This window comes from Amphimedon queenslandica, unplaced genomic scaffold (assembly GCF_000090795.2).
Source record: "Amphimedon queenslandica unplaced genomic scaffold, v1.1 AMPQUscaffold_13453, whole genome shotgun sequence".
Lineage (NCBI taxonomy): Eukaryota > Metazoa > Porifera > Demospongiae > Haplosclerida > Niphatidae > Amphimedon > Amphimedon queenslandica.
Window position 1 is genome coordinate 301,183 of NW_003546311.1, and position 23,981 is coordinate 325,163.

At 36.8% G+C, this 23,981-nt stretch overlaps 5 protein-coding genes across 7 annotated transcripts; 3 read left to right on the top strand and 2 right to left on the bottom strand.

The window, feature by feature from the left end:
- Window positions 1–83: 83 nt before the first annotated feature.
- On the top strand, window positions 84–4,060 carry LOC105312358 (uncharacterized). Of its 3 annotated transcripts, none has more exons than XM_011404942.2 (6): window positions 84–322; window positions 378–443; window positions 494–571; window positions 621–701; window positions 2,649–3,032; window positions 3,217–4,060. In XM_011404942.2, exons 1-6 carry the CDS (start codon window positions 218–220, stop codon window positions 3,937–3,939), a joined length of 1,437 nt encoding a protein of 478 aa, XP_011403244.2. In that variant the 5' UTR covers window positions 84–217; the 3' UTR covers window positions 3,940–4,060. The 3 variants fall into 3 exon arrangements, with proteins under 3 accessions (XP_011403244.2, XP_019850727.1, XP_019850728.1); XM_019995168.1 differs by having other exon boundaries at window positions 378–428; XM_019995169.1 differs by having other exon boundaries at window positions 85–322; window positions 378–410.
- Window positions 4,013–9,261, bottom strand: LOC100636784 (uncharacterized). Its single transcript, XM_003385661.3, has 6 exons — window positions 8,793–9,261; window positions 7,760–8,035; window positions 6,723–6,854; window positions 6,147–6,449; window positions 4,647–4,859; window positions 4,013–4,553 (listed from the first exon to the last, which is right to left on the bottom strand). Exons 1-6 carry the CDS (start codon window positions 9,162–9,164, stop codon window positions 4,122–4,124), a joined length of 1,728 nt encoding a protein of 575 aa, XP_003385709.2. The 5' UTR covers window positions 9,165–9,261; the 3' UTR covers window positions 4,013–4,121.
- Window positions 9,262–9,305: 44 nt separating this feature from the next.
- Window positions 9,306–18,324, top strand: LOC100636910 (NFU1 iron-sulfur cluster scaffold homolog, mitochondrial-like). The gene is made up of 8 exons (XM_019995170.1): window positions 9,306–9,501; window positions 11,297–11,502; window positions 12,326–12,437; window positions 14,255–14,324; window positions 15,099–15,138; window positions 15,227–15,262; window positions 15,780–15,878; window positions 18,141–18,324. The coding sequence occupies exons 1-8, from the start codon at window positions 9,345–9,347 to the stop codon at window positions 18,213–18,215; spliced, it is 795 nt and encodes a 264-aa protein (XP_019850729.1). The 5' UTR covers window positions 9,306–9,344; the 3' UTR covers window positions 18,216–18,324.
- Window positions 18,325–18,456: 132 nt separating this feature from the next.
- On the top strand, window positions 18,457–22,397 carry LOC109581229 (interaptin-like). The gene is made up of 14 exons (XM_019995167.1): window positions 18,457–18,625; window positions 19,049–19,809; window positions 19,867–20,002; window positions 20,071–20,154; window positions 20,213–20,321; window positions 20,395–20,492; window positions 20,543–20,622; window positions 20,677–20,764; window positions 20,828–20,946; window positions 21,003–21,178; window positions 21,280–21,563; window positions 21,629–21,778; window positions 22,038–22,208; window positions 22,262–22,397. Exons 2-14 carry the CDS (start codon window positions 19,685–19,687, stop codon window positions 22,328–22,330), a joined length of 1,689 nt encoding a protein of 562 aa, XP_019850726.1. The 5' UTR covers window positions 18,457–18,625; window positions 19,049–19,684; the 3' UTR covers window positions 22,331–22,397.
- On the bottom strand, window positions 22,372–23,688 carry LOC105312359 (copine-1-like). Its single transcript, XM_011404943.2, has 5 exons — window positions 23,507–23,688; window positions 23,260–23,445; window positions 23,037–23,200; window positions 22,788–22,857; window positions 22,372–22,658 (listed from the first exon to the last, which is right to left on the bottom strand). The coding sequence occupies exons 1-5, from the start codon at window positions 23,603–23,605 to the stop codon at window positions 22,560–22,562; spliced, it is 618 nt and encodes a 205-aa protein (XP_011403245.2). The 5' UTR covers window positions 23,606–23,688; the 3' UTR covers window positions 22,372–22,559.
- Between the last annotated feature and the right edge of the window lie 293 nt (window positions 23,689–23,981).

Sequence of the window (23,981 nt, forward strand, 5' to 3'; positions counted from 1 at the left end):
AATCTGTTATGTGCAAATCTGATAAAAATTAATATTATTATTGTAATTATTAGTTTATTAATTATTATTATTAATATTCTCTTTATTAATTTTTAACAAGGTGTGGCTTCACTGGTCGAGCTAGCTTGTAGCGAGGCTTGTAGTCAACTAGTCATTTTAGTGAGATCTTGTCTATGGGCCAACCTCTTCGCCTCTAGGTTCTATTTCACTACGCAGAATGCAACTGAAGAAGGCTGCCTTACTTTTATTTGTTGTGTTTGTGTGCATTATCGTGTCGTACTTGTGCTTCTTTAGGAATGTGGATAATGAGGTCGAGAATGAGGTACGTGTTAGTCTCGCCCCGCCCCTTAATAGTATGTCTAATTGTCTATTCTTAGGAACTAGAAGATAATAGAAAAAGTTCTCAGAATGTACGGAAAAAATCAAAGGCATACCCTTTAAATGTTATAATTAATGTATTTAATTTATTTATCTTTAATCATGTCATAAATAGAGCTTTACCATGTCACCTGGAAATTCAATTTTAAAAACTCCTCAACCAAACAACCGCCCACAAAATCACGTCTCTAATGTAAGGACATCCCCTTATTGTGTAAATATATTTATTATTAGCTCTGTAGAGGAAACAAATATATCATAATTTGTTCCATCCAGCAAATGCATCTGATCTCTGGGTTACACTTGACAATAAAAGATTAGCGGTAAGTCGAAATTAATGGCACGCAAGTATACTCACGTGTTTGTAAAAATATGCTACTTCTGCCAAATTTTGCAACTCTAAGGATTTGTAAAAAAATTCAATTTTAATTGGAATCAGCTCAAACTTTTTACGCAACATAAAACATGTATATAGAACATAAAAAATTTTTTAAAAACTAGGTTAAGTAGGATTCCAAACGACCAATGAAAATATGAAATGAAAATCCTACTCGTGACGCAAATTCTACTCTACATTGTACTTTCAATGTTATTATGTAAGAATTACGGATCACCTTGCAATGTAGAGTAGAACTTGCGTCATGAGTAGGATTTTCATTTCGTATTTTCATTGGTTGTTTGGAATCCTACTTAACCTTGTTTTTTTTAATTTTTTTATGTTCTTGTTTGTGTTGATTTTTTATAATATTTATAATATTTTTTTAGTTGCCATTGTGATGCTTGTTGATTTTACACAAACAATAATTTTCTTTATTATTATTATCATTGTTATGACTTAACATCATTTATGAGAGACGGCATTGAATAGACATGCTGAAGGAATATCAACTATCCTGATGACAAGTGAAATTAATACTAGTCTTGACACAAGTCCTTGTTCAAGAAGCTGTGAGCTGAGAGTGTCCATCTTCCCTGCATGTTATGTTGCAGCTATTCCTGTTCTTCCAGGCTGTTGTCATTCATATTATCATTGCATATCATACATTAATTAATTGTTTGTTTTTTTAATAAAATAAAATCACACACTTGATAAAACAGTAACATGTAAGATTAATACCTTCTTTTAGCTGGAAACCTCCACTAAAGTATTGCAGTAGTTGATTCCAAGCATAGCTTGGTAAAAAAAATAAATTGCTTCTTCCAGAGCTGCAGATCTGAGCATGCGCGACCACACCCAAATTTTGGAGCACATGGCAAGCTTCTTTAATTAACAAAATGGCGGCATGCAGCTAAGATGGCTCTATCCAGCAGTCACAGTCATAGGCGGCTATAGGCCCGGGCAAGCTAGGGCTTTGCCCTGGTAGTTTTCAACCAAAACCACACCCAAAGGGTGTGGTTTGTTATTATTAGGAGTGAGATCATCACTAAAATTCATTTTTTTATAGCCACAACTGTCTACTCTAATGATCAGCTCCACTTTACAGTTATTTTAGTGTGGTAACTGGCTTTTGTGAGCTATCATAATGATTTTTTAGTCATTTTATTAATTGACCACACCCCCCATTTTTATGAATAATTAATGAGCCCTGGTTAATTCAAGATTCTGTAGCCGCCTATGGTCACAGTATCACTTTTTCTTTACTTGAAGAATGATCTGATGGGACATGGACCTGCGCATAGACTGTTGGAGTAGATTGGTGTAAGAATTATCCTTGTAGCATCAACTGATACTGAGATACACACCGACAACTGGATTGACAGGACTTCTTGATGAAGATGAAGATGAAAAAAGGTGGCTGAACAAAACGGCCGGTTCGCCGATTTTTGGCTTTCCTCTTACACAAGGTCTAGAGCCACGCTAGTGGTACCATTGGAGTCCTCTGGTCAAGATGAGGTCCTCTATAAAGTCTGGTAAGCATAGGAGCTCATTTTCCCGGTATAGCAAGGCTGCAAAAGTCGTGGCAGCCATTTTGTTTGGGGGTGAATCCTACTTAGTAACGCTACCGCGTTACTAATATATGAGAAAAAAATTATTATAAAAATAAAGAATTTTTTCTAGTCATTTTTGACAAATACCCTGTACTACAGATACAGCCCATAATTTTTGGTGTGATTTGTCAAAACTACAACCACTTAACTAAAACAACAGTTTGATACCATTAGATGTGATACAGTGTATGCTTGCTGTCTTCCCACCAGTACATACATGTATGTGTATGCAGCGGAACTTCCTGTAGTAATGTATTTCTTTTCTTCTATGTTACATGTAGGTTAGAAGGCTTGCTTATTATGATGCCCGTGATCCAGATAAGCCATCTCTTATCTTAAATGCATTGTATGACTTGCGTCATTCTCGAAAGCCAAGAGTCTTTGTTCATTTGAAATACTCCAATGAATTCTCGCAGTGTCTTCCTATGAAGTACAAAACTAAGAGTGGGAAACTTGATCGTGGTATGCGAGAGTATTACGTTTATTTTCTGTTGAGCACCAAAGAGTCAGTGAGTGAGATCCCTGAGAGCGTAGCCCTCTCTCTTAATAAAGATTGTAATGATTTATCAAGCAATATTCCTGTCCAATCTCTTGAACAAGGACCCGACCTTATCAACTATGCTGTCTGTCTTCACAAAGCTCTTTTCTCTATATCAGATGTACAGGTCAGTTGTTCTCCACTAGTGCCATTGTATGGTCCTGTACTGGCATGCATGGTGCTGTGTTGTTATAGAATTTGACTCTATGCATCAAAAAAGCACATTAATCCATAGCATTATTAGTAACAGAAAGCAATTCTATAATGCCTTAATTTTTTCCCACACACACACACACACACGACCATGATAGGTTTTAGTGGATTGGATTGAACTAAACAAAGCACTTGGAGCTGAACTCTTAATACTATATTTTCAAACTGCACCCGAGAATATGTATACCGTACTTAAGCCATACATCAAACAGGGTCTAGTTGAAGTCATTGATTGGAATCTTATGAAGCCTACAGTACCTGTTTCATATACAAGGGACCTTGGTCAGTCTGGTGTCATCAATGAGTGCATATACAGGAACATGAACAGAGTCAAGTACTTAGCACTGACTGATATAGATGAATTCATTGTACCAGAGTCTAAATTTGAAAAGGTCGGAGACATGGTCGAGTATCTTGAAGAAAAAACAAAATCAAAACCAGTCTCAGCTTACAGGTTTCATAATACATATTACTTTGAAGACCCAGTGTCAGTACCTCAAGTTAAAGACGTGTCTTTTTGTCCTAAAATGAAGCTACCTCGCTACTTCAGACGAACACAAAGAGCTACACATGCAGAGAAATATGGATCAGACAAACTAGTGGTCAAGACAAGAGCAGTTAACGTGGTTCAAGTTCACTTTGTTGTAGATAAACAAAAAGAATATGAAGCAGAATATGAAGTACCTAATGACATTGGTAGGAGCAATCACTATAGGTGGCCTTATAGAATGGCTGATTTTACTCCTCATGAATACAGTGATATAATGGGGAGATATGTTGCTACTGTAATACCTAAAATAAAATCTGTTATGTGCGAGTGAACAAGGTAGTTTAACAGCTAGCCATTATAATTATCTACATATTGACAATTATCCACTCTTGATATTGATAATAGGTGTTTTAATGATTAATTGTTGCAAATCATCACAATTTCACAATAAACACAACAGACAATAAGGTGTACATGTATGTGCATGTTTAATGTCACGTGACTATCACATGATCACTGTCCGCTTAAAGCACAGTTAGTAATGTGGTCCAGCCAGGCATCACAGGAATCAGGGTGCCGTGGAAACTCCATGTTACAATGGTGACACTGGATGGTCTTATCGCTAAAGACACTGGACTCAGAATAATGAGGACTTGAAGTGGCGCTATTGCTGGTACGGTAGCCGTCCTGCTGGAGTTTAAGGGACGCTGGGCGGGGCCTGGCTGTACTGTATTCCCCAGTGTGAGCAGAAGACGTGTGGAGTAGAGAGAGGTCAGTCATGCTTGTGTTAGTTGAGTTGGGAGTAGAGGCTGCCGAATGACTGTCTGACTGATGGTTCAAGTGTGAGAGGGTGGACAGCATGTGGACGTCAGATGAAAACGGTGAGACAAGGAGTGAGCCTGGAGCAGACATTGGCCGTGGAGTGTTATTAATAGGTGACAATAACTAAAAGAAAAACAAGATAAAAAAAAGTAACCTTTGTACATAATAAAACCAATGACATTTGCATTCAGAATCTACATAGATTGTCCCTCTCACCTTGTCTTGTTGATATATTGATGGATCAAGAAACTGGCTTGATGTCATTGCTCTTTGAGGAGGGAGGCCAAGTCTCGGTTGCATCGGGATGCTAGGGTTCCCGCCCCCTGGCACTTGCTCAACTATAGTGTCTGGTTTGTATGGGTGGGCCTCGTAGCGCCTTGTAGGAGACGAGTCCCAATCGTGCTGGTATTTACCACGCGATAGTAGGCCCTATGAAGTATTGGTACATTAATAGTATATCATTAGTATATTATTAGTATATTACTAGTGTATGATCATGGTGTTAAGGTATCTACTATGTTTTTGAGTTTGTGTGTAAATTCATTGATAAACCTGAAACCATTCGATGCCATATTTTTCATTTTGACTATTTTTGGTACTACACGTCCAGCAAACTCAATTATCCTTATATAACACATTATCACTCGTGGCTTCACTTTATTATCATTATTAATCTAATAATACTCACTAAGAATACTGCATGGCTCCATGGTGCAAACAACCCTTACATCTATCCAGTAGTACAGTAAAAATAAACTCTGAATTTTTGTATTTCAAAACAGCAACAAAAATTCATTTTCACTCTATTTTGATGCATATTTAGCCTAATATCTGATACCAAGAGTAAATAATACTTTTGGTAATATTTACCAAGAGTCACTTAGGTATTATTTACTCTTGCTGATACTAAATGCATTAGTCTCTCATTTAATGAAATGTGATGTTGACATTGGAGCTGTACATTGAAAGCAAACAGCACTGGCTTTCCTCCTAATAGCCTCTCGCTGTATTACCATGTACATGTACTTCAATAAATCATAAATTAGGATATAAGTATATGCATGTGTGCAGATTTAAACAGGCTTACCCACTAAAGGGGAAAGAAACCTTAATAATAAAGTATGGGCATAAGAACAAAAACAAAATTTGATAGTATTGGTAGTAGCAATAAAGAATAGGCGTACATGCATGTGTGTGTTCCAAATGTTGCATGCATCTGCTAAGTAAGTAATGCACAGTATATACCAACAGTAGTGAAGTGTCCCTTGTGAGTTATAAACTATTTTACAACAATTTTGTAGTAGCATGAAATATTTGTGGGCATAACCAAGCAAACCACTTATTGGTTGCATAACCAATGCAGGACAACCACTGTAATGACAGATTAGGGACAGCATAGGGGAGTTTTGTTAGAGCAGTGTGTACTTGTTGATGTCCTTATTTGTGTCAAATAAAAAGGTATAGGCTGTTCTTGTATGTGTACTGTGTGGGCTTTTGACCCTAACATCACTGAAATGGATGCAGTGTGGGAATAACAACAAATCTAGCTCAATGCACATGAAACCATTTTGTTTGGGGGTGAATCCTACTTAGTAACGCTACCGCGTTACTAATATGACTCCTCTAAGTGCTTAAGTCCTGTGTGGAGGTGTTTGTATGTAAACTAATGCAGAGCTACATACCTACATACATACATATGCACTTATTAACACTTACCGGTGGTGTTGGTGGGGTCTTGTAACCGTTAGAAGACGGATTGTACGATATGTAATGGCGTGGAGTCTGTTTTGGTGCAAATTGTTTAGGATATACATATCCATCAGCTGCCATACCAGGAGGGACTCTGACATCATAAGTGTCTCCTCCGGTTGATTTGTGGTAAGAGCTTGTGGGAGGAGCCTGGGCGTGACTGGCCAATCGTGATGAGGACGACTGGTACTGTGTGTGGTTGGGGGTGTGGTTCATTTGTGAAGAAGAGTTAAATAATAGTTGTCTTACAGAGAGACGGAATTGATTAAGCTGTGTGTATGAGAGAGAGAGAGAGAGAGAGGAGAGAGGAGAGAGAGAGAGAGAGAGAGAGAGAAGGTAAACAAAAGGTGTACGTGTTTGGAAGGCTATCAACTTTCAGTACAACTGAACTTGAGGTAAACTTTCCATTTAGTGTAAGAATAATAATAATTTTAGGACAGTCCTCTATATGTCACTATCAAGTCATCTACTTCTAACACTACTCTCATTTACAAACATGCACCGTCTTTTTCTGTCTCCCTCTTGTGTCCCCCCCCCCCTCACTTGTGTTTGGATTTTAGCTCTCTCCTTCTCCAGCTCAGTGTTTTTCTCTCTCAGTCTCTGAACTTCCTTGATGAGGTCTTCCCGGTCATCTCTCTGCCTCATAGCAGCTGAGAGACCTCCAATCTCTTGAAACTGAAAAGAAATAAAGAAGAAGAGAGAGTGCGGGAAAAGGGGAGAGAGAGAGAGAGACGGAGAGATGCAGTTAAACAAATATCAAAATAGGGTAAAATCCCACTTAATGTCGCATGTTTACACTGGTACACTTCATCCCACTGAGTCTACTACATGTACTCTTGCCACACTCTCTCTCTCCCATTAGAATTATGATAGTAAATTTATACAGCAATCACAACCAAAGGGCTGTATAAGGCATAAACAGGGCCAGTCACTATTAGAGTGGGAGTAAAAGTATGTGTTATGGGGGCAGGCATTGAGCAATATATAGGGAATAAGCCTTTTTATGCTCCATAGTGACTATTATCATTATGATGATTGGTTGCATGCCTTTGTGTGGAGTGTGAATTAATACACAAGCACAGTGTGCATGTATGTATGCATGCAGGTCATTCATTGGAGGGATTGGCCATAGAGTACAGGTTGAGTGATTCTTTCGAGTGAAAGTTAACAATATCTCTCAAGAGATAAACAGATATAGTGTACACTTTCAAAAAAAACAAGAGTGAGTGAGAGAGAGAGAGAGGAGAAAGGAGAGATAAGCAGCTAATAGTAGCAATAATAATAATAATAGTTATGCATACTAGAGTATAATGGCACTTTCAGTAAGCATATCTACCTGTGTGCACGTGCAGTGTTATGTAGTGTTGTGTAAATTGAAACACAGTATTCTACAACAACAAAGATCAATTTGCAGTACACAAAATAACACAAAAAGATAAAATGACAACCCACAGCTGCTTAGTACTCTCAAAATAGGTAACTGTTAAACTATACCAGGAGGGGGTGTACATTGTAGACAGAATGATTTGTGTTGTGAGTAAAGTTGTACTTGTAAACGTATACATATGTCTTCTACTTACCTGTAGTCTTAGGGCTGAGCATTCATTCATCAGATCTTGTATGATAACATTCTTCTCCTCCAGCTCATTTCTTGCGTCCTTGCTCTTGGCTGTCATCTTCTCAAGCTGGATCTCCAAGTCTTTCAAAAGTGTCATCTTCTCTTCTACGTCTCTCTCCAAGGTAATGCACTGTTGGCAAGGTAGTGAGGGGATGGAGTCTTCCTGGCGCAATGAGACACTCATTTGCTTCTTGAGGTCGTTGTAGTCTGCAAGCCATTGCTGGTTTATTCTGTACAGCTGGTGTGGGAAGGAGAGAAGGAATAGAATTTCAAATAATTTAAAAATAATCAGGAATAGACGAAAAGAGAGGATTGTGCAATAATAAATTAAGAAGGTTGTGACACCTCATTAACATGTTGAGCCAACCTCTTTACCATAACAAAGAACATATCAGTCAATATCAGGAAAAGATTATTAAAATGTGGTAAGTTTAAAGGTACAGGGGAGGAGAGAGGGAGAGAGAGAGGAGGGGAGACTCAGGGAAAGACAGAGGAAGACAAGCAATGGCATTAGATTTTTTAAGCAGATCAACACCAAAAAAACCCCAGGAGCAAATAACTATCACAATCAAACCAAGTCAGTAAACAAAGTTGGCCCCTGTAGTCATAATACCGTAAATAAGATAATGATATAAAGGTGGAGAATATGTAGCATATACATAAACTGTTTTGTGTTAGTCTACAAGCGAGCGAGGTCAAAAAGGTTGTGCGTACACATCAAGTTAGAGGGGGAATTTATTTCAAACTGTGTGCCAATACAAACAAAATACAAGTATTATCAGAAAACTTATATACAATAACACCGGCTTAGCGCCAGAGATTAGCACATGGAATTGTATTATAACAAAGAGCATTGATAGATATAGATGTATTCACACAGATGTTGTACAAAGTAAGCGCTACAAGCTACCACTTAGCATAAATAGTTACTAGAATTCAATGTTCTTTTCCCAAACTTTATTTGAAGAGTGCATATACAAGTCAAGCATACATACCTCATCATACTTTGCCTTTCTCTCCTTATTCTTTCTCTGTAGTTCAGCAACTTGTCTCTTCAGTTTAGCTACTTCAGCAGCAGCAGCAGCAGCACCTCCTTCTCCTCCCCCTCCTCCTCTCTCATGAGAGTCTTTTTCTTGAAGCAGTAGAGAAAGACGAAGTAAGAGATAGTTAATGACAGAATAAAAGTCTCTCAAGTGAATTGGATGGAACCGTCTCTCCACTAATCCTTGAAGACAAGCGTGTGCCCGTGGACATGTTGCCAACTGGATGCTTTCCTTGTCAGAGAGTGATGTTGCCTCGATGGCTGCCGACTCTAGCACGTCGCATATGTCGCTACCAGCTTGTTGCATGTTACTGGTGCTTGTCATAGTTTAGCTAACCTTTAAACAAGAGGGTACTCTCTATCCCTCTCCGTCAAATTTCTTTTATACAAAGATTGGAATGTGGAGGAGATAGGAGGAGGGATTATTGTAAGGGGAATACCCTCCTAGCTAGGGTACAATAATTATTAATAGATCTAACTTCTTTTAATAACTTAAGCCCTCAAAATGGCTACCAGAAGAGTGTCCTTGCTTTTAGGAACGAGTCTCGTTCGCCGCTGGGTAATGGGTCTTGGATATGGTAGGAGACCAATCAGACAGTACTGGACACTTCGTAACTATCCCATCACGACCAACACAGTCAGACCATCCTCTTTTAACCAAGGTAAAGGATCATAAACTTCAATTATTATTATATTATTGCGGGTATTTTGTGTATTATTGAGATAATTATAGGGAATGTGTACCTGGAATTAATCAATTTGCTATCAAAGATTTATGCTCATATACCGTATAGTCGGTCACTTCCTCTGCGTTTAGATATCATAAATCGAATCTAATTTTTTCCCAGGCTTCAAAAATAATTGGCTGAACTAAAATATCTGCTAGATTATGCATAGCATAATTCTACAGTGATTGGTGATGCTCTAATGTCTGATTGAGCTGGCTGGTCTTCATGTATGAGTACATGTACATGTACATGTACATGTACTCATATTAATGAAATTAATACATGTATGTGTGTACGTGGTAATAAATACACCCCCTTATTGCTGTCTCTCCCTTTCTATTCATTCCTCTCTATGTACACAATGACTTAGCTGCTTAGTCTAAGTGACTGGATCTGGTGTTAGTGTTTAAAAGGATGCATTTACATGTATGGTCGCATAGTTCGACTTCTTTATCCACATGTCTTCCTGTCCTTATCATAATGACAGTGCAAGGGCCTATTTTGGTCGTTTCCATGTGCAGTATATATTATTTTAGACACACGAGTCTCCATTAGGATGAAGAGCAATATTGCCACTTTCTAGCGACCATTTTACTTCAGTGCATGTGCATGTACTTGTATACTATGTGGGTTAGTGTTTACTCCGTTTTCTTTGATTATGGCAAAGGCCCACCTGTGTTCTCATTCCTTATTTGTTTGTGTAATTATGTTTTGGATTATTCTAGCCTTAAAAAGGCATCCCATACTACCATTAATTCATATCCTTTAATAATAATGGACACTATAAAACAATGGGCACTACAAAGCCTTTTAACTGAATGAATAGTATAGTGCCCGTGTTTGTTTAACATAACACAATTCTACACTATATAGGAGTAAACTTTTTGAGCCGTTGCTATGGGAAGAGGAATGTGTTATGCAATACCTCTGTGACTGTACATCATGTTGGATTATAATATGAAAGGGGCTTGATTTCCTTATCCCTGCCTATCCGTTATAGTAACAGATGCTTTGTTTTAAGTTGACATCTCCTAGGACAAATCAATCTTTATGGATTGTATAAACAAATTGTATGGTCTATGAGCCAATAGTCTGGAAGTGATCTTTTGCTTTCAAAGGATTTCGAAACATTGCCTTGATTGATTTGTGTAGTCAGACTATGATATTATATCTAAGTGATTGCCTGGTAGCCTTGTAAAGGATATGATATTGCTTGGTTCAACAAGGATATCCTATGCTCATTGCATCCAGTTAACGTGTCTTAGCATTAGATTTTTAAACTTGAGTATCTCTGTCTGAACTTCCTTTCTGATTTACTAATGAAAATATTTTCATGTTCTCTTAAATTCCACGTCAGAATGTGATGCTTTATGAGTAATGACAGTCATCGTGACACCACTTGGTATTAGAACTTTAGGCTATGGTACATGTAAATAATCCTTTAGCCAGGATGGCTAGTTCAATTATAAGTCTTGAGTTTACTACCTTCCTCCTTCCTCCCTGTGTCTGTTTTGTAGTTATTATTATTGTGTTATGTGCGTGTACATATGTCCATAGTATTGTTGTGTTTGTTGAGTCAGCAGTCACTAATGTTCCTGCTTTTGTTCCAATATCTCCCTCCTTCTCTCTTCCTCTCTCTTAATTACTCTTCTCTCCCCCTCTCTCTCCTTCCTTTTTATTATCACTATTACTTCTCTCTCTCTCTCTCTCTCTCTCTCTCTTTCACTAGTACGATCAATGTTCATTCAGACTCAAGACACTCCCAATCCAAATAGCCTCAAGTTTATTCCTGGTGTCCCCGTCATGTCCTCTGGGGGTACGAGAGACTTTCCTAATCCTCTCTCGTCCAGGCCATCAGTCTTAGCTCAACAGCTTTTCAGGATAGATGGAGTGAAGAGCATATTCTTTGGTCCTGATTTCATTACTGTCACAAAGGTATGCTCTACTGGACCAAAACAGTGTTGTTAATTGTTAAGGAGTATCTTGCAAGCCTTTAACATGCCTGGCTTCTGCCTATTTCTAAATTTCTCACTCATTCATGTTTTTGGCTTTATGCCCCCCCCCCACTAGTGACACAAGGGTTGCATACAGACACACACTCAGGTTGATTCATATAATAACAATGATATCAATTTAAACAAGGAAGGTAGTTTTTCTATCTTTGTCTCTGTGTCACTGACACTGTTGCTCATAGTCAGTATAGACATTAGATGTACATGACTATATAGCTACTGTAGCTACAGTACTGGAGCATGCTTTATTCATTAATAAGTGGATAAGACTCATCCTTCACAAGTTTGGGACTCTGGTCTTGTTTGTTTTAGAGAGAGAGTTTTTTATTTGGAGATTTTGAGGTTATTCATGTACATGCAGTGAAAAGTGTGCATGTGTGTGTATACATGTACATATAGTGATAGTGTAGCTGTAATAGAGAGATTTTGGTTTTGAAATTGAAAGATAAACCTTCTCTTTGTTTGATTGGCTTTTGCTTATACAAAAGATGTTCATTTGATGCCTCCAGTATCATCTAGTATGAGATATGATCTTTGATAAGGTTGTTAATGGTAATCTCCCCCTCCATCCATCTGATCCATTTATTCATGAGAGAGAGAGGGGGGGAGAGAGAGAGAGAAGAGAGAGGATAAGAATGCTATGGTGTTAGCAGTATAGGAAATGGTGAAGCTGAGAGAGAATGTGAAAAGGCAAAGTTTTGAGAGATAAATTTTTGTTGTTCGTTATCTTTAATTTTCAACTCCAGGCTGATGATGATATGCCCTGGAGTACCATCAAGCCTCACGTGTATGCTACTGTCATGGATTTCTTTGCATCCGGTTTACCAGTAATTAAGGAAGAAGCTACACCATCAGGAGGTGAGTCTTTTTACTAGTTCAGAGTATCTCTTGCTTTTCTGTGAATGTTTATTGTGTAATAGTAGTAGTAGTGATTCTGTTGCTTCCTTTATTTATTATTTTAAGAGTCATTATTAAGAAATTCAAGTCAAGAGAAGGAAAATAAGGGATACAGAGAGAGAGAGAGAGAGAGAGAGAGAGAGAGAGAGAGAGAGAGAGAGAGAGAGAGAGAGAGAGAGAGGTGTGTGTGTGTGCATATATGTACAGTACCTATTGGTAGGGGGTAGATTTAGAGGTCTCAAGGGACATTAGATATAATGATGGAGGAAGGACATGATTACCTCTAATATAGTGTAATGTATATTAATTAATATTTATTAAAACTGTTTCCTTATGTTCATGGCATTCTCTTTGATCTTAATAAACAGTAAGGAGGGATGGAGGACAATTGATAACGAGTTCATCATATGTTTGTACCTCCTTCTATCTCTGGAGTTCAAATTGAGCTAATCCAATAATGGTCATATTATAATCAGAGGAATCCTGTCTCTCCCCAATATGATTAAGTGCCTTGTAGATTTGCTGTGTGTGTGTGTTGTCACCTAAGCCTTAACCAACTAGGGGCAGTTGTTTGTAAGCAATTTGAAACAAGTATTTGACTTGTATTATATTACATGTATGTATATGTACATGTATTAGCACTCGCTCTAGGGAAGTGCCCCCTTACCATTGAGAGGTGTTGAAATGTGATATGGGGGAGCACATTTTATTTTCATAACATGCAAATAGGGCATTTTGTATATACTTGTCGAATAATAAATAACTTGCTGTGTCATTTGAATGTCTTTTGAGGCACGTGATTGTAGCAAGCTCTCATTAAATGCTTCAGCGAGGACACCGGTACAATGGTGAATTATCAGAACACTGGTACAATGGTGAATTATTAGAACACTGGTTAATGGTAACAGGTTTACTGGTCAACTGTTGGAACACTGGTTTAATGGGGAGGGGGAACTATTAGAAGACTAGTATAATGGGAACATTACGACTTATACTGGTAGTGTTATGTATAGAAGTGAGTCTGTGCACGTGGAGGGGGTTTTGTATCATATTGTGTGACACAATAAGGACATTAGTTGTATTGTCACACCTGTGCTCTTCTTCTTGTTATTAGATTTTCCCTGAAAATATCAATATTTACTTTTGAGTAATTGTCAATTGATAGCTGATGATTAAAGAAAGAGAGAGGGGGGAGAGAGGAAGGAGAGAGAGGGGGAGAGAGGCTCAAAAGAGCATATACATGCATATTCATGTAGCTATTGGCATAGATCATTATTTGTACTAATGATGGTGATCATAGTTGACTAATGAACGTGACCTTGTATGCTTTTTGCTGTAAAGACATTCATGGAATTGGAACTAGAACTGTGTACATTATACAGCCTTTATGGCCTTGCTATGCACTTGTCATGTTTTTAAAATATGTTCTCTTGTGTAGGAGAGGAATACATGTAGAGAGAGAGAGAGAGAGGGAGAGAGGGAGAGAAGGGTTTAAGAGAAATAAAAACACTGAAACCTCTCCTGTTTGTAGTATAAATGAAATTATTTGATAGTTGTAATTTTGATAAATCCCTTTACTACTCTTAATTGGAGCATGAATTTGATATATGTGTCCACTTGTTTGTCTTGTTTGTTTAGAGCCAATGATATGTTAGATATCGGAATGTTAGTTTAATTATGAATGTGTGTGGGTGCATGTACACGTACATGTGCATGGTATCCATGCACATATCCAAAATCTCTCTCTATATATATATTTCTTTTTTATGGATGGTTAGATCTACCTGCAGAGGAAGATGAAGATGAGACAGTAATGATGATCAAGGAGTTGCTTGACACAAGGATCAGGTAGGGACAATATATTGATATTAGTATCTCTAACTTTATTCGAATGCTTATCTTACAATGTGATAACAACCCCCTAACAATATTCATATCCACCAAAATATTGAAAACATTTTCCTTATATGGATTATGCAGGAAGCGGGGCAAAATACCCGTGGAACATTTAATATTGTTAACTAAACTTTTAATTACATAACTCGCTGGGTACAGGGAAACCACTACAGTCATTGTCCTGTGATATGATTTTGATTACATCACATCACTGATGTGAAACAATGCAAGCTGTGTATATTAAAGGTAACCTCTTTCTGGTTGTGGTCTGGTGCTTCCCCCTCATTTATGAATTCAAACCAATTGACCTTACATGGTTGAAAAATAGAGAGAGTGATAGAGAAAAAAGGGACTGTCACATTTGATGTGTTATAGTGTCGGGTATGCTACCTGTAATTACAATGATATTATGTCATTCATTAGAGGATACTAGCCTGCATATTGTACTCTTGGTATGCTTAAATTTCAGTATAATCATATGCCCCATGTATTGTTCCTATCACTACTCTAACGGTACAGGTCATACTACTTGATGTCATGATCACTTTCCTAAGGTATTCTCCCAGTCTTTTAAAAGTGCTTCCACTTGTCAATGGGGGGGGGGGAGTACTATCAGTGATTGTATCAGGTAGTCTTAGGTTGTGATTGGAAATATTTAATGATCTTGTATCTCTTGCTTTATGTCACTCGTATTTAATGTGCTTCTCTCCCTTCTTGTCTCTCCAGGCCTACTGTCCAGGAAGATGGAGGTGATATAGTTTTTGTGGTAAGGATCAAGTCACCTTGTTATCATGTATCATCATGCTGATCTTTCCCTTTCTTCTTCGTCATGATCTCTGTCTCTCTCCTTTTAGGATTTCAAAGATGGTATTGTCAAGTTAAAAATGCAGGTACTTGTACGTGATTAGTACATTTATGTACTCTTGGTACTATTAATATTGCTGGGGGATAAAACAGCTTATTGTACTTGTATATACATATAGAGGCCAGAGAGATTTTTATGGTATAATTAACAGTGTGAACTGATCCTTATATAGTAGTGGCCTTAATATAAATACCATAAAATAGCATCAAATGTCTCATGATCCATAGGAGATAGCCTTTCCTTAGAACTTGAAAAGGTATGGGGTGGATTGAGAATAGTAAAATGATACCATAGACCCTTAATGCCACTTGCCCTATAATGGGAAGTTTAGGAACAGGAACAAGAGAACTAGAGTGTAGGCTTAAATCGCATTATTTGTGTAGTATTGCAACTATAATGAGGCCTTAAATGTGTATAAGAGAAGACCCAAGGGAGGGACTAGCTGACATCATTCATGAATGATATCAGGGATACTGTTGATGTTGGTTGTGTGATCATGATTCGGGGTTTTATTAATAAGTAACTCTAACTCACTTCTGTAGGGATCTTGCTCCAATTGTCCTAGCAGTACTGTCACGCTCAAGGCTGGCGTTGAGAACATGATACAGTTTTATGTTCCCGAGGTAAAAGGAGTTGAGCAGGTCAGTTAGTAATGTAATCAGTTTGAGCACTGATTGATTAGTAGTATTTTATTACTATTGTATCCTTATTGTATTTATTAAGGATATTATTGGGAGGCTGTTAGTTGCAATAAGGACATATGTAGCCTATACAGTGAAACCTGCTTAATCCGGTCACCCTTGGGCCAGTTTTAAATGGCCTGATTATGCAGGTGGTTGCATTACAGATCAGCCTCTGTAATACAGCCATTTAGTACGGGATTTTGGCTTATGGCTGTAATAGAGAGGTGGCCTCATTATTCAGGTGACCTTTAGGACAGGTTTCACTGTAGCTCCAAATTTTTCACTTAAAATGTCATTTATGTACATAATGAAACTCAGTCTTGCCTTGTGTTGTTATAGCAAGGACTGTTTGTTCAGTGTACTCCTACCAGCATACTTAAGCAAGGCAATTAATTCCTAGAATAACCATAATGAATAAATTCATTTCTAATTGATCTTAAAACTCCCCACCGAGCGGGGCCTTGGTGGGTAGGGCATGTCTAGCTTTGGACTAATATCAGTTCTTGGAATCAAGCACACAGCCTTACTGACGGAGCTTATATATAACAGAGTGTGGGCTAATGGTTTTGGGAATTTTGGTACTCTCCGGTTCATTTTTGGTACGTCATTGATGATCATGTAATTATTAATGTGGTGATGATGTTATTGCAATGTTGTTAGAGTTGTGAGATTACCCTGTATTGATATCAGGGCTGCTGCCTATTTTGCTTAATGGTAAGATAACCATTTATATTTAGTAATTTAGTAGTAATTTGATGTGACATCTTTTTTCTACATACATGGCGTGTACATGTAAATGTTTTTCTCATATTTTTTTCACATCTTCTGATACAAAATAGAGATGTTCCTACTTCCTATGTGAAAGGTTAGAGTTGGTTCTGACTAAATTGAAGGTTTTTTTTTATTTTTAGAGTTGTTCCAAAATTGGGCCAAAGTCCCTGTACTATAATAGTACAGTGTCATCAGCCGAATTTTGGGAAAATGACTAGGAGAGGATTCTCCATTTTAATAATTTTTTTATGATACATATACATGTTTTTATGTTGCGTGCAAAGTTTTAGCTGGTTCTGATCAAAATTAGATTTTTAAGGAATTTTCAAAGTTGCTAAAAAATTAGGGAAAAGTCCCTGTACTATAGTACAGGGTCATCAGCCAAACTTTGGCAAAAATGACTAGGAAAGAATTTGCCATTTTTATAATTTTTTCTGATACGTATACATATACTTATGTTGCGTAGAAAGTTTTAGCTGATTTCGATTAAAATTGGATTTTTTACAAACTTTTTAATTTGCTCAAAAATTGGGCCAAATTAAGCCCCTGTACTATAGTACAGGGTCATCAGCCAAATTTTGGAAAAAAATGACTAGAAGAGAATTTGCGATTTTTATAATTTATCTCATACATATACATGTACTTATGTTTCGTAGAAAGTTTGAGCTGATTTTGATTAAAATTGGATTTGTTACAAATTTTTTAAGTTGCTCGAAACAGAAATACTTGGAGAGAATCCTCCATTTTCATAAAATTTTACTACATGGTTGAAAGTTTGAGCTGGTACTGAGGAAAATAGAGTTTAAAATGTTGCCAAAATTAGTAATTATTATTACTTATTTTTATTAATATAATAGACATGATATTATGCCCATGTCTTGGACTTGCAATGACTATATCCCTGAAGTGAGGTTATTTTATAAATCAGAATTTGGATCACAAGTTCTAAAAGAAAGTTTAAAATGGAAAGGGTAGTACTTATTATGTTTCCCTCTTATGTCCATTATTGTTAATGATGATAAACACTGTCTCTAACCTGCTTGATGTCTGCTCTTGAAATTGTAACTGGATCACTAGAACTTCCAAAACACACAGTACATTGGATGTATTGTATATACTTGGGTATGCATACACTTCCTTGTATAGCAATGATGATTGTTTGTAAAAGCCAATGAACACATGATGTGAACTCAGTAAGGATATTGATAACTGATTCCAGTGCGACCAATTGACCATAAATGTATTCCTTTTGTAACTAATGTTAAGATCCTATGGACTCACTTGGTTCTAGTGATAACATAGCATTCATGTATGGTTTTTTACTCTATTGTGCTAAAGGGACTATTACACCAATGACATAATGTAATTCTGTATGGAAACCATGATTTTTGTAGCTCCTCTATTATAGGGAATTTTGTCGTTTAAATATTCTTAATTGTTCTTGTGTAGGTAGAAGAAGAGCTTGATCCAATCAATCAGACTGCTCTTGATCAGTTGGAGAAGTCTCTCAATGACAAACAATAGGCTCTTTCAGACAATACCCTCTCTCTTTCATTTCTGTATTAAATAATCAGTCATTCAACTGCTGCATGGTCTTTTTAGCTATTAATACACATTGTTGCTATTGAATTAATATGCATTGTTGCTATTGATAAAGCAAAACAGGTTATAAAGGTGATAAAAACAATATAAGCTTATATCATGCCAATTTACTGTGCATGTGTGAGCAGCAATGTAATTGTTGTTTCCTGCTTGTATGAATAACAATGTATAGTGAAGGATAGTTTGTCTTTGATCTCCTCCTACTATCACATTCTCTCTCACACTCTGACTGACTGCCCCTCTCTCTCTCTCTCTCTCTCTCTCTCTCTTAAGTATAATGGTGAAGGAGCTGATGGTGATACTGGCTCTACAGGGCAGTGTAGTTGTAGGAGGTAAGAGTAGTAATAATGATTAGACAAACCCAATTACCATATAATTGCTCCTAATGTAGTTGCTTGCTAAAGTAGAATAGAATAGCCATATTTAAATTTATCATGACTACTAAGTATTGGTGATTGGAGCTGAATTAGAGTTAGCTGTACTGTAGCCACCTGATCTTGATAGTTACAGTTGTTTATTATTCTGTGTTGTATGGTATATAATTTATGACCTTTTCCAATGTATAACTGTGCTAGCATAGTTATTATTATGCATGTATCTGGTATGTCTTTTGGGACAGAAAAAACTTCAAAAGACTGCCGCCTTATAGCTGTTGTTGACTAATACCTGCCAGCATTATTGTTCTGATGTTGAAAGTGAAGCTATATATGATAATAATAAACAAAACATGATAGCTTTGAACTCTCAATTTTTAGACACAGACGTAATGCTCAGTGGAGCTAGTCACTTTGCTGCCATCTTTGGAATACCTCTCATTGCGACACTAACCTACGCACTCCTGACAGTATCAATAATGACCATCACCTACTGCATGTATGCTTGGAGGGGAGGTCAAAGGAATAGAGGAGAGGAGCAACAAGATGGAGAAATAGTTGAGCTCAATTTGACATCCCCTTCGCCTATCCTGCAAATGCATGAAGATCGTACGCCCACTTTGAGAAGAAATAGATCTTCTCCTGAGAGTGTGGATCAGCAGGTTGCAAGCAGACACAATATCATATCATGTAGGAGGCATGAAGCAGGTCGTGAGGCTGAGTATGATATTAATCAAGAGAGTGGGGCTGTGTACATTGTACCCATTAACAATTCATGCACTTATGCCACAGTGGCTGAAGATCATAGAGTCCCAACACAAGCAGTTAATGCAAACACATCAACCACAGGCTCAAACACCAGAGAAAACACCTTGTACTTAACAATGCTCTGATTTTTAATTTTTAAATTACCATTAAAGACTTGACTACTGCACTGTAGCAAAAATTATTATTCATTATTGTTGCAAATAAAAAATGTAGACACGCCCTGATATGTAGTCATAGCAACCAAAACTCATGGCGGCGTACAGGACCTCTTCGTCTGCTAATCCTTCTCTCTCTTATCATGACTCTGATCCCAGGTGTAATCCTAATGCCACCAGAGGTGACTACACTGGGCCAATGTATGCCGATGTCATAACGTAAGTAACTAGCACTGATTGTGCTCCTTCAAAAGTCCATTCTTTTTTATGCTGTAGCGAGCTAAAGAAGAAGTCTTTTGCTACTCGCAAGGACTCTATGATCAACGTCCCGTTCCAGATGGCCCCTATGCAGTCCTGCCTACAGCAGCCACAGCAGAACATTGGAATAATTAGATCACCAAGATCAAAAGAGGTGATTCACACTGATTTTCCAAAGCACAATGCATAAAGTTGACATTGTTCTCATGTTGTGTTATTTAGCAAGCTACTACAACCCCACTTAAACTTAGAGATAAAGCACAGAAGAGTTTAGATGAAAGTCAAAAAAGATTAAAGGCCATAGAAGTAAACATAATGATTGAACATTTCTCTCAAAAAATGATTGCAACCTTCACTCATTCAGGATCACATGTGGCAGCATAGGCAGGAGGAACGGAATTTGAGGAGAGCTGAAAATGACATCATCAGACAACAGAAACATATGCAAACTAGTCTAAAGCAATTTGAAAACAGTTAGTATTATCATACAATGTAAATTGGGATTATATATAATGCATGTACTTTTGCTTCTTTTTGTACATGCAGAGATAGTTAAAAGACAAGCAGAAGAAACTACTACATTACTTGAGAAGGAAGCAAAGTTTTCCGGCTACTGGCAGAAAGATCTTCACGATAAAAATGAAGTATGATGAAATCAGATGCATTATTAAGCTATAAATTTAATTTATTCCAGGCAACAAAAGAAAAGATTCAAAGCAAACAGGAGACCCGTCAAAAATTAAACGAAGCAAGAAATAAATACACAAAGAATTCGTAAGCATGTATGATAATGATAATACAGATATGATGCTGTGCTCTGTATAATAGAAATGAGTTATCATGGAGATACAGGAGCTTAATGGATAGTCTGAGTCAGAAAAAAGCAGAAATGGAAGATCTGAGCAAACAATTTGAGGTTTGGCTCTGATTAATGAAATAATTAGTTCATGTACATGCAAATGTGCTGCATGGATATTAGGCTCTTCTGAGAGAAAAGGAAGAGGAGCAGTTGCACATGAAGCAGCAACTTGCTTCCCTTGCAATATCACTTAATATGGAAGCCCAAAAGAAAAGAAAACTAGAATCAGATACACAACAGTAAGCCTTTATTACACTGAGGAACTGCAATAAGTCTCTTAAACTCATATTGACAGGCAAACGACACAATCAGCTTTGAAAAGCATAGCAGACACACAAGCAAAAGAAAAGGCACTTCAAACTGAAGAGAAAGCGAAAATAAAAGCAGAAGCAAACTTTGTTGAGCAACAAAGAGGACTCGAACAATCCCTTGACGAAAAGAACAAAGGATTTAAATCCCATCAGCGAAGTGGTAATGCAATAGCTAGTATTTTGAGCACTACAGTTAGAAAGCACATGTACCATAATGTACATAGTTCTGCATGATTCATTGCGGCTGCCTTTTCTTAATAGAGGGCCATAATTTAGCCAATGTGAGGACTCATTTGAAGGAAACAATGGAAAACCAGCATTACATGCAACAAGAGATGGACCACATACAGTTGAGCATATTGAGCGACAATATAAGAGAAAGGGTTGATGCAGCTAACTCAAGAAGAGACAAAAGACTCAACAACTTCCAGAGAAGAGTCAAGGAGAAAAACATGACCAAATTGCAGGATTGGGCAACTCGAACAATCACAAAAGACAATGATGAGAAGCTTAAGGAACGACAAGAAAAATTAACTCAACTTTCGGTATGCAAAATCTATTTCAATACTTTTATAGTATGCTTTTAAAATCTTCTATCTCTTTCATGCAGAAACTAGTATCTCATCATGATACTGTGGAGCATTCTCTGTTTTCACAAGCAAGAGAAGCTGACTCACAAATAAAGAGGCAAGGCCAAACTGTCTCCAAGCTCCAGTATGAGCTTGAAACACTCAAAAAAACCAATGCAAGGAAAATAAAAGTAAGACAGTGTAACAATCGTGATTTTTTAATTGCTAAAAGGTGCTGATTTATCATAACAATTTTGTTTATTGTTGATAATTATTTGTGTAATTGTCTCGCCTAAGTGAAAAGAGTCAATCCAACACAATTCACATCAAAAGCTAAAATTAATTCTTAAATGCTGTAAATTAATGAGAAATTGCTTATTAATTATCTGTGCAATGAAAGTCATGATGCCCTGTATAAAATAATTGTAAAATTTCTTTTTCACAATAAAGGAAATGACTGTAGCAGCAGCCAGAGCAGAGATGGAGCTACATCACAAAATACTCAGAGAGAGCGCCGAGTTTTCGAAAGCAATAAACGTGAGAGAAGAAACAATTAGAACCTTCACAAAGTACAAGAACAGAAACAAAGAAGATCGGAGAATGCTGGACGATGAAAAGAAAGTAAGTAGTAATAATTTAAAAGCGGTTGGTCTATGATTGCCAATCATGTGTAGGAACATGACAGAAGAGTGAGAATAGCAGACAGGAGCCAACTAGAAAGTTCAACAGTGAAAAGCAATTAAGAAGAAATAATAATGATAATAATAATGATGGTTATTAAAAATTTAGAAAGGTATAAATTTTGTACAATACTCCACAACAATGACTAAGAAAACACAAGAACAGAACTTATTAATAGTAACAGGAAAAATAGTATTATTATGAATTATAAATAATTAAAAAAACTTCATTATGTTTTAATAGCAGCATAATAATTATAATACCCGATCAATTTTAACAAACTCCTCAATTTTACTGGGCACCCTTCAATGGAGCCAGACCTCTCTTGTTCATGTATTGAGTAAACTGAGTTGGTATCTCTGCCAATACTACTTGTGCTAGTTCATAAGACTGTGAATGAAAGAGAATAATAATAATAATAATAATAATAATAATAATAATAATAATAATAATAATAATAATAATAATAATAATAATAATAAATTGCACAATCAATAGAGGACATCAAGTGGTATTTACCTGAGCATACTTCCTATATGGAACAAACTGGACTATATCTCTCTCAGCAACACTGGAACCAACTCTCAACCTAAAATTATATAATGAATAGAATGAGAGATGAGAAACCACTATAAGACAAGAGTGCAATACTTTATAAAAATAATAATTAATTTAGGCAAAGCAAAGAAACAAATTGAGAACAAGTATGTTAAATGTACAATAATGATTATTTCAACAAAAGTTGTCATAATAGGTACTTTAACCTACAGACTGTCATCAGAGTCTAATTCGACCATCTTTAAGAAAGTGCAGCTCCCAACTCCCACAATGATGATTGACATTGGAAGACGAGAAGCTCTTATGATAGCCTTCTTTGTGTCAATCATGTCAGTAATCTCTCCGTCAGTTAGTATCAGCAACACAAAGTAATCCTAAAAGCATGTTATAATGTATCTCTTCTATTCTATTCTCTTCTCTCTCTCTCTCTCACTTGTCTGTCAGTTTTAGAAGCAGCTTCTTCAGCAAAGTCAGCAACATGGTTAATGATAGGGGCCATGTTAGTTGGGCCTAACAAATCAACAACTCTTAGTGCTTGATGATATGCTGCAACAATACCCTCTACCCCAGCACAGTAAGGATTAGTGGGATTAAAATTGAGTGGAAACCGATGAGACACCTTATGTAGCAATAATAGAATAAATAATTATCACAAATAAAATTATCAATATGAGCATTACCTTTCCTTCAATCTGCCCACCAAATCCAAATGAGGGGAATAGCTTGTCACTGAAAGAAAGGGTAAAAATTTCTGAGTCAAACTTTAATTGCATATGCATCAGAAAATTTAATAAAAATTGAGAACTGTCTTCTACTTTTGATGAAAATCATGAAATACCCTGTACCATAGTACAAGGACTTTGGCCAGATTTTGGAGTAAACTTTGAAAATCGTAAAAAATCCAATTCTGATCGGAACCAGCTCAAACTTTCTATGTAACATAAGTACATGTAAATGCTTCAGAAAAATTATAAAAATAATGAATTCTCTCCTAGTCATTTTTGCCAAAATTTGGCCCGAGACCATGTACTATAGTACAGGGACTTTGGCCTGATTTTGGAGTAAACTTAAAAACTCGTAAAAAAATCTAATTTTGATCGGAACCAGCTCAAACTTTCTATGCAACATAAGTACATGTACATGCTTCAGAAAAAA